Source organism: Lutjanus erythropterus, chromosome 23, assembly GCF_056507025.1.
Source record: "Lutjanus erythropterus isolate fLutEry1 chromosome 23, fLutEry1.hap2, whole genome shotgun sequence".
In the NCBI taxonomy this organism is placed as follows: domain Eukaryota; kingdom Metazoa; phylum Chordata; class Actinopteri; order Lutjaniformes; family Lutjanidae; genus Lutjanus; species Lutjanus erythropterus.
Genome location: NC_139339.1, coordinates 697,362 through 707,361, shown reverse-complemented (window position 1 = coordinate 707,361; position 10,000 = coordinate 697,362). Strand labels below are relative to the sequence as shown.

The 10,000-nt window shown below is 40.4% G+C and overlaps 2 protein-coding genes across 3 annotated transcripts in view; both read right to left on the bottom strand.

Moving 5' to 3' along the window:
• The window catches only part of cnga1b (cyclic nucleotide gated channel subunit alpha 1b), a 16,504-nt gene extending 7,249 nt beyond the window's left edge, over positions 1-9,255 (bottom strand). The window contains exons 1-7 of one of the 2 annotated variants that reach the window (XM_084712026.1): positions 8,418-9,255; positions 6,542-8,124; positions 6,159-6,194; positions 3,327-3,422; positions 2,551-2,684; positions 829-894; positions 621-683 (exon numbers count right to left, since the gene is read on the bottom strand). In XM_084712026.1, coding sequence (XP_084568152.1) covers positions 621-683; positions 829-894; positions 2,551-2,660 — 239 coding nt within the window. In that variant the 5' untranslated portion in view covers positions 2,661-2,684; positions 3,327-3,422; positions 6,159-6,194; positions 6,542-8,124; positions 8,418-9,255. Of the gene's footprint in view, positions 1-620; positions 684-828; positions 895-2,550; positions 2,685-3,326; positions 3,463-6,158; positions 6,195-6,541; positions 8,205-8,417 lie in introns of those variants that run through there. The other variant, XM_084712025.1, reaches the window with a different exon arrangement.
• A 365-nt stretch (positions 9,256-9,620) lies between these two features.
• LOC146305114 (serrate RNA effector molecule homolog B-like) overlaps positions 9,621-10,000 on the bottom strand; it is a 9,329-nt gene continuing 8,949 nt past the window's right edge. The window contains exon 21 of the mRNA XM_084711999.1: positions 9,621-9,965. Coding sequence (XP_084568125.1) covers positions 9,890-9,965 — 76 coding nt within the window. The 3' untranslated portion in view covers positions 9,621-9,889. The remainder of the gene's footprint in view (positions 9,966-10,000) is intronic.

Genomic DNA, 10,000 nt, shown 5'->3' with positions numbered 1-10,000 from the left:
CTGTGTTTCTTGGATCTGAAAATGTTTGATGATCGTTGAACGATTCAGTGGTCAAAAAGCTCTGAACAAGTTGTTCAAACACGTGTTTGAAAAGGTGATCGAAGCATCGAACAGGTCAAAAAACACTGGAAGAGTTTGAAGGTCGCCTTCACAAAGTCAAAAAAAATCAAAAAGTGGTTCAAATTCAGCTGCTTTCAAGGACCTTGAAATTCAACAGAACTCCCTCATGAAGGGGTCTTAGATCCTTTAAGGACCTCTACGATCTGGGAGACCACCGGTGAACATGACTTACTCCTTTCAAAGGACCATGACAGCATCTTCAAGGGCCCTTAAATCCTCTCAAGGACCTTTTCAAGAACTCATATAACTTCCTTACAGAGCAGTTGATCCTTTAAAGCACACAGTGGCCTCATGAAGGGGTCTTAATGCAGTCATAGAACTTGAAATGGTCGGATATATTTTCATACATCAATGGAGCATAAATGAGCCTTAAGTGGGCGGAGCCACTTTGCACACGTCTTAATGGATCAATTTATTTATTGATGATTAAAACAGTAAAGTTAAGAATGTAGAATCAGACTGATTTAAATCTGGTTAAAAAAATATCCATGTAAACTTACTCCTTCTTCTCTTTCTTCTCTTTCTTTTCTTTCTTTTCTTTCTTCTTTTTCTTCTTCTCCTCACTGGAAGACAACAGGAAACACATCACACACACTACCTGTCAAACGATGTGTGTGTGATACTTCAGTGTGTTCTCGTGTGTGTGTGTGTGTGTGTGTGTGTGTGTGTGTGTGTGTGTGTGTGTGTGTGTGTGTGTGTGTATCTTACTCTTCTTCGTTGTTGTTGCTGTTATTGACGTTGAACAGAACTCCTGGTCCGGTTCTCTGAGGAACTCTGAAATAAAGAAAACAATCAGAGGACAGGACGAGTTAACTGTTGACCCAGTTAAACCACCGGTTCACCTCAAGAACCCTGGAACCATCTCAGTGACCCCTGCTACTTCTCAAAGAACAACATAACTTTGTCAAAGACGACTAGAACCTCCTGCAGGACCACAGAATCCCCACACTGATCTTCTCATGGACCCTGGATCCTCTTCTGGATTTTTTTCAAGAATCTCTCAATAAGTTTAAGGACCCCTTCATCAAGGACCTGTAAAACTTCATAAAGCACCCAAAGATAATCTACAAGGATCCACTAAACTACCTCAGGAACCCCTGCATCTTTTAAAGGAGCCCTAAATTCTACAGAACCTTCATCCTGCATCCTTAGATCCCTCAGAGAAACTCTAGAATCCTTTCAGGAATCCCTTAAATCCACAGAACCTCCTTATCAACCGATTAGACCTATCCAGGGCCCCCCAGAACACTTTCAAGGGGCCATTAAATTCCTTCATGGATCCATGGATCATTTAAAGGACTCCTAGAACCTTTTCAATGACCCATATAACTTTCTTAAGGACCCTTCAATCCTTTAAAGGACCTCCTGAATCCACAGAATTGTCTCACAAACCCCTTGAACGTCCTCAAGGACCCGTTGAATCTCTTCAAGAATTTCTTTGAGAAGTCTTCGATGAGGTAAAGGACCCCTACAACAGAAGTGCCTCAGATATCCCTTAAACCTCTTCAAGGACCTGTAGAACCTCATAAGTCATTCCTTAACCAAAGTTATTTAAGGATGCTTTGATCTTTAAAAGATCCTAAACTTGCACAAAGATCCCTGAGCGTGCTCAGTGGTCCCTTAGAACCACTACACCACTAGAACCACATCAAGCAACATTGAGGACCCCTGTATCCTTTACAGGATCCCTAAAATCCACTGAACCTCACCACAGTTCCATTAAACCACAGCGGCCTCTCAAATGGTCCTTAGAACGTATTCAAGAAGCTCTTCTTCTCACGGACCCCTGGATCCTGTAAAGGATCCGTTAAATCCAGAGAACCTCGGGTTCTTTAAACCAAGAACACAGACATCTTCAACAGCCCTTGGAGCAAAGGACCTGTAAACCTTTTCAAGAACCGATATAACCTCCTTCTGGAGCATTAAATTCTCTGAAGGATCTTCAGATTCCACACAACTGTTTCATAAAGACGTCTTTGATCCTGTTAGGGACCTCTATAATCTGTAGAACTGGCTCAAAAGCTCAGAAGGACCCTTAAAACCTCATAAAGTACCCATAGAACCTCTTCAAGGATGCATCAAACTTACTCAAGAACCATCAGATACTTTAAAAGATACCTGGAATCCACAGAACCTCTTATTGGACGCCATATAGGACCCCTGAGACCTTTCAAAAGACTCTTAGAACACCTTCAAGAGGCTCTGTAATCTGCTCATGGACCTGTGGATCTTTTAAAGGACCCGAGGAACCTTTTCAAGAACCAACTTAACTTCCTTAGATCCTTTAAAGGACTTTTAGATTCCACCTTTAGGTACCTTCAGAACTTCCTTTCAGGGGTCCTGGATTCCTCAGACTGAATTTGGGCTGCTGACAATCAGTATTTCTGTCGCAGTTGTTGTCCTGTGAATCTCGTCTCCATGACAACTCACCTGTGCTCCTCCCTGACGTCACCTGGCTCCTCCTCCATGTCTTGTAGAACAATGGTGGGCGGAGTTAACCTGGAGATGGGGGACGGGACTGACGGAGCTACCTTGGCCATGAGGGTTTGCTGTCCTCTGACTTCCTGTTCACAGGAGAGAGAAGAACATTAAAACAAAGATCCCAGGTAGAGGTCTTCACAGGTCCACCCAAACCCAAGGACTTAAGACCAGATCCAGGACCAATAAGGGTTCAGATTCATGTTTTACTCAGTCAGTCAGATCCAGGTCACTTCCTGTTCTATTATCACGGATCCCAGATCTGTTTAACATTATGAGTCAGACAGCAGAGGTCAGACTCATCATTTGCTGCTCAAAATATAAGAAATAAAAACAGAAGTATTTGTTGGTGCTGCACACGTCCAGGTCCAAATAATAAATGGTTGTGTTTTGGTTCCAGGTACATTTGTGGGTCTTTTTGGGTTCAGGCATAAATGTTTGGACCTGTGAAGATCCAGTCCAAAGTCCAACTGCAAACAAAGATGTGACAACACTGCAGCACAATAATCAACCAGTTTCATAAACTGTTGACCTCATTAGCCAAAAAATGTGGGAGAACAGGGTCCAGGTTGAAAAAGACCAAAGTTCAGCTCAACAAAAAGGATCTGAATATTTCTTCCACCACTGACAAACAGAATAAACACAGTTGTTAAAACACAGACCTGTGATCATATTTAATATATCGTGTATAATAATTCCTCTCTACCCTCTATTATCTCCTTACTCACCTGTCAGCTGATAATCTGTCGCCCTTGGTTACGTGGCCTAGATCCACCGGCCGCCCATCAAACACATCGCCATGGAAACCGAGGAGTATCCCCCCCCTGCACACACACACATTCACACACCTGGCTCCTTTAAATCCTGTAAAGTTAAAGTGTGTGGAGAGAAAAGAAAAGAGAGGAGAAGATGGAGGGATGGATGGGAGAGGTGGAGGAGCGTTTGGAGGATCCAGCAGCAGAGTCTCCTCTGTCACCCTGACCAGGATAAAGAGATTAGAGGAGGGATGATACTGACTGTCACAGATACTCCTGCACTCACAGGGATCCTCCTCCAGCTACACCTGAGAAAAATTTACCTGCACAACCCAGTCTGACTTCTATTTTTAATGTACAAATGTTTTAACAATAAAATGTTCTGGAAGTATCAAAAGTAAAAGTACTCATAATGCAGATACTGTTATACTGCAGGATCATTAATATGGATGTATTAATATGTAAGTAGTAGGCTACTTTAATTGGCCCTTCCTAAGTCCCGCCCCCTTTTCCCCACCCAAACTTGGTGCCTTGATCAATTTCCTCTTTTACCTGTAAAAGTAACATATGGGGTCATATTTCATATTAGCTAGCTAGCTAATTTTAGCATTTCACCAACTTTAGCCAATTTAATATTTGTATAAAACAACAATAAATGTGTGTTGTAAGTTTGTTACACCACAGAAATCAAATTTGAATGATTAAAAAAATTTAAGTATATGAAATTGAGTGACAGAACCATGAAAAAATGAGCAGTTTTCTCTGCTCTGAAACACTGGGGGCGTGTCCACTCCACCACACCGCTGCAACGTGAAAACCGAAACATGGACGCTCCGTCTTGCAGCTTTATTGGACATGTCCAGACAGGTTTGAATCACCCGAGCCAGAGGAAGGTGACAGGATGTTTTTTTTTCTTCTGTGTCGGGTTGTTGGAACTGAAGTGAACTGAAGTGAACTGCTGGGCTGATTTGGACTGAAAGAGTCACTGAGGAACGTTTGTAAAAACTCATAACATATAGAAGTTGAGCAGATGTGAGTACAGGAGACAGTAGTGGACAAAGATGAGCTTTCTCAACTATCATCAGACCACAGTGTGAAAAGGACCAGGACTTATAAAAGGTCAATCAGGGACAGACAAAAAAAAAAGAGGTAATCAAATTACAGATAAATATTGCAATCCCAATAAAATTTCAACAAATTCTGCAGCCACACTCATGTGTCAGAGACGTATGAGGGAGAGAAACATTAAAGGTTTTCACTTAATTCTTAAAATCTCTTCTGAAACCAGAGTTTCTGCAGGTCTTTAAACGTCTCAAAAAGCCTAAAATTTTAATCCTTAAAATGTCTTCAATACAATTTTGACATGTTTTAAAATCCAATGAAATTACTTTTATAAAGTTGAATTTAACATCAGTTGATTTTTTTAAACCTGTTTTTCTAGTTGGGGGAAAATCTCTTGATCCAATTTTAAAACTACAAAGTGAAACAAACTTTGAACCAATAAACACTCATGTAAACAGAGTATTTAATGTTTTGCCTGTATGGATGTGAAATAGGTCTTAAGAAAGAGGCTCAGAAGGGAGATGAAAAGGAAAGGAAACAAGGAAACAGAAGAAAGCAAGAGGAAGGAGAGAAGGATGGAGGGAGGAGACGGTGAAAAGTGAGGAGGGACGGATTAGTTCCAGTCGTGCTTCAGTTCCACTGATCCTCCTGAGTCAGCAGTGTAACACTAATGACACACACACACACACACACACACACACACACACACAGGCGGCTTTGATTGGCTTAGTGAGAATTACACCTCTGTGTGAAGCGTCTTAAACCTGCAGTCACTCTGATGTCCAGCAGGGGGCGACAGTCTGATTCAAAACTAGTTGTAACATCAATAAAAACAGAAAGCAATGATCTACAAAACATTTCAACCTGTATTCAATTCAAAACAGCACAAAGACAAGACATTTAATGTTCAAACTGTAAATATACAGTCATCCTTCTGGGACATCAGACAGAACAGCTGTTTGGAATGTTCCACAGGTAAACAGGTGAGTTGGTAACAGGTGACAGGATCATGATTGGAGAAATAGGTCCAAACATTCTCACTCTTCATACTACGTCACCTGACTTCAACAGCACATCAAAACATAATGCTTGAGCGGCGTGTTGGCACACTGCGGCGTGAGAACGAGCTACCTGACTCAAGTTCAACTGAGTCGGTCTTTCTCTGAGTTATCAGGCTTCATTAATCCTGATAACTGCTCTCACAAACATGCTTTTATCAGAAGATTGGAAAAGTTTAAAGTGAGACGACGCAAATATTTGATCTTTTAGACTGAGAATATTAAAGACATCAGAAGTGATGCTCTGTGGTGACAGCAGTGATGACATCATCACACTCATCATCCAATGATCAGCCTGGGTGGGCGGGGTCATTAGCATGGAGATGGGCAGGTCATTTCCTACAGTCACAATATAGATAATTATATCAACAAATGGTGAAGTGTGGACCTGGTCAACAGAGGGTGTTTTAATGTTACGTGAGCTGGGCAACCTTCTAATAATGAACCTTGTGTAGAGCATCAAGTAATGGAAGTAATGAGCACGAACGGCTCACAAACAGTGGCTTCACTTTGCCACAGCAAAGTCAAGGGTTAGATTTCCTTCCCAGTACAGAACTTTGAGATCTGAGACCAACAAATCTTATTTTAAACTCTCACAGTAAACCTCTCCAGATTCTCAACACTAACTTTTCTCTCCAGAAAGAGTGGTTCAGGTTTCAGACGGTGACAGAAGAAGTTTACTCACCTTGGTTTGTTGTGCAGCTCAGCAGTGACGTCACAACTAAAGACAAATGAAACACAGGTTGGTTTGAGGTTGTGATACAACGACACACCTGAAACTCCAGAGACACACGACAATCTTTGTGTTGTTGAATCAAAACGAATGAATGAAGACAGACAGGAAGAAGACGGCTGTGTCCAAACACGTCTCATTCAACAAGTATGAGAACATTATTCTGATGGTTTTCAGTCTCATAAATGGAAAAAACAAACATTTTGTTCATGTTGTTCATGTTACAGGAACATTTCTGAGCTGAAAACAAACATGTCATGGTTGTAAAAATCACAGATTTCTCATGTTTCTTATTATGTCATATTTTTCTCAGCTGATGTTTTTAGAGAACTTACAGAGCGACCACAGCAGAGACGTTTCCTCCATCTTGTCACCTGCTTAGAAGAGATCTATGTGTTGATCACTTCATGGTCACATCAGAGAAATCCCTCCTCCTTCCTGTGTCACTGAGGCTCGCAGTGCTGTGGTTTCCTCTCCACCTACTGAAGGTGAGAAAGTTTAGTTGCATTAAAGCAGATAAATTCAGTTTTAAATCGAGTCTCTGAACCAAAACATGAAGTGAAGAGAGACAGAAAACTAAAAGTAAAGCAACAACTGACAGAATGTGAATAATGACATGAATATGATGCGTTCACTGACAGTTAAACTAACTGGTGTGTGTGTGTGTGTGTGTGTGGTGTACTGGAGACCACACCCCTCAGTGAACACGGTGGTGGTTCATGTTTGCAGTCGGACGTCTCACAGGAAGATTTCATCCTAAAAGTATCCAGCCTTCGTCTCTGGATCGGTCAGATGTCCATCAAAGAGCTGCAGTCTGACGTCTTCCTGTCAGAATCATCAGCAGACACACAAACACACAGACGCAGTTTCTGTGCACAAACTACCAGCTGCTCACAAACCTCTTAGGAAAACCTCACCTTTGTCTCTGAGTACGGCCCCTTTTAAAAATGTCTTTTATTATTAATGACTTGATTTTAGATAATAATATTGATTATCTGTTTTCAGCTGACACTTCTGCTCATTTCTGTGTATTCTGAAGGTCAGATCCATCAGACTTCCTGTTGATACAAGTTCCTTTTTTTTCTTTACAGTGTTTAGTTTGAACAAAGACGTGACATCATCAATCTGCTGAAAACATGTTTTAATGTCAACAGGAAGCATCACAACTTCTGAGGTTTGTTTTGTGTTTTTGTTCAGACACACAGGAGCTCAGAGTGAAACCTGGACAAGACGTTGTTCTTCAGCCGAAGATGATGAAGACTATCATGTTTTTTTTACTTCAAATGGAGCAGAACCGTCCTGGAGAGAGATATTTTGTCTTCTACAGGCCAAAAGTATCATCCATCTTTTCATGATCGAGTGAAGCTGAGAGATCCAGAGATGAAGAACGGAGACGTTTCTGTGGTTCTGTAGAACGTCACCGGAACATACGAGTGTTGGCTGAGATTCTGGTACCAGCTGGTTTGTGCCTCAGATGGAAATCACCACGTCAACACCATCAAGCTGCAGGTTGAAGACTCAGTTCTGCTCTTCAGTCAGCTGATACCTCACATCTGGTTCTGTTCACACAGCTGGAACCACTGAGGAGGGAGGAGACGAGGAGGGAGGAAAGAAAGATGTTGTTGTTGTTGTTGTTGTTGTTGTTGTTGTTGTTGTCTTGGTTCATTTTAATCTGTAGAAAATATAAAGTCCTCACAGACAATAATTCATAATCTGCTGATGATACCTTCAGTCATAAATCTCCTCAGTGTTTGTGTCCTGCTGCTGTTACAGACATGAAAAACTGAGAAAATAAGATTTGTTATCTCGAAATAATAAAATAATTAACCCATTATCATGAACAAATCAGCCTTGTTATCTCGAGACAAACTGACAGGTAAAAAACTAAATAATTGACCCGTTGTCACAAGAACACAAGCTGTTATCTCAAAATAACAAGATAAACGTCCTCACAGCAAAGACAAAAACAAGCTTTGTTATCTTGAGATAATGAAGTATTTATCTTCTTATCAGGAACAAACAAGCTTTTCTGTCTTGAGATAAATTAATCAGTAATCATGAGGACACTGACTTTATCTCAAGATAATAAAATAAACTATTATCACAAGAAACTGAGCTTCATTATCTCGAGATTAAAATAATTAAACCCTTATTATGAGAAAACATCTCAAGGAAATAAAAACAAGCTTTATTATTTCAAGAGAAACTCACCTGTTATCTCGAGATAACGAGATAAATGAACTCAAGACGACAGCATTTAAAAACAAACGTGGAACTAAAGTCCAGTTCGTTCTTGACTTCTAACTTTGTTAAATTTGTTCAGAATTTCATTCTTAAAATATTCAGATGTTTTTTCTTTTATCTCAGATGTTTTCAGGATGATTGTAGTTTTTAGATCAGACTGCTGTGTGTGTTCAGGTGCTCCTTTATATGTGGGATTTTTCTGTACTGGACTCTTTTCATTTCTATTGTTTGTAGAGCACATCAGCTTCTTCCCTCCAGACGTTTAAACGTGTTTTTACTTCAGTCTCGATGATGATATCAGTGGAAGGTTATGTGGCTCATCTTAAAGTTGTGTTCTTTTTTTTGATAAATAATGATAAATACCTGATACCTGAACTTTTGACGTGTCTGAGCTCACCTGGGACACGGGTCATACATATTTTAGAAAGGAACACATTTACTCCATTAATTGTTTCTGTCATGTTTGTGAATCTGCAGAGTAACATGTGACCTGAACATGTTGATACAAGTCAGATCTAAACCTCACCTGAGCAGAAACTGGCCAGGTGAACACACCTGACAGTCAGACACTCGTTTATTAGTCTGTGATTAACTGAGCCGCTCCAGTCTGCGACTTTCACAATCAATCAATGGAAACTGTCTTCACTAGTTTCTAACAGTGTAAACTGAGTCTTACAGTCTTTAACTGTAAAAAATATAAAGTCTATATACCCAACAATTATTTTGTCAACTAAAATGTTTCCATCAGCTGTGGATGCCAAACCCCCCCCCCCCCGAAAAAAAAGAATTTGAAAAAAAAAATAAAATAAAATTCAGGGAAAAGAGAAAATGTAATAGTTTTGGCTTCAGAAAGTTTTTCTCTTTTTTTGGTAAAAACAGCCTCTTTTGATTGTAAAAGTTGCAGATAATTCATAATTATAGGTCATATAATTTTTTCCTCAGTCACAGGGAGCCTGTGAAGAGGCGACGGGCTGCAGAAACAGACACGAGTGGAGAAACAGCGCCACCTGCTGTTCATCTCCATCAGCCACATGTCTGACTTTCATCACTTTTATAGACATCAATCAAAACTTGACAGATTCTGTTTGAACACAAATTATAAATAAGACTGAATATATTTATATTTCCTAATGAACAAACATGGTAACCATAGCAACACAGCAGCCGTCATCAGTCTTCCTGTATCTTTATTGGAAAGTGGAATCAGATCATCTTCACTAAAGACAAAAACATTGGTCCAGCTGACTGACTCTCTCTCTCACACACACACACACACACACACACACACACACACACACACACACCTAACTAACTAAAAAGACAAAGGAAGGAGGGACACTGAAAAGAATCATGGGAAACGTAGGAATAAAAAAGGTTTTTCCTTTAAAAACAAACAAACAAAAAAAAAAAAAACATCCTGTGGCTTCACTTCGTCGTGTTTAAAAGAAGTCGAGGTCATCGGGAGCGTCCAGGTCTCTGTACTCGATGATCGACCGCGGGTCCCCTCGCACGCCCCTGAACACACACACACACACACACACTGTCAACAT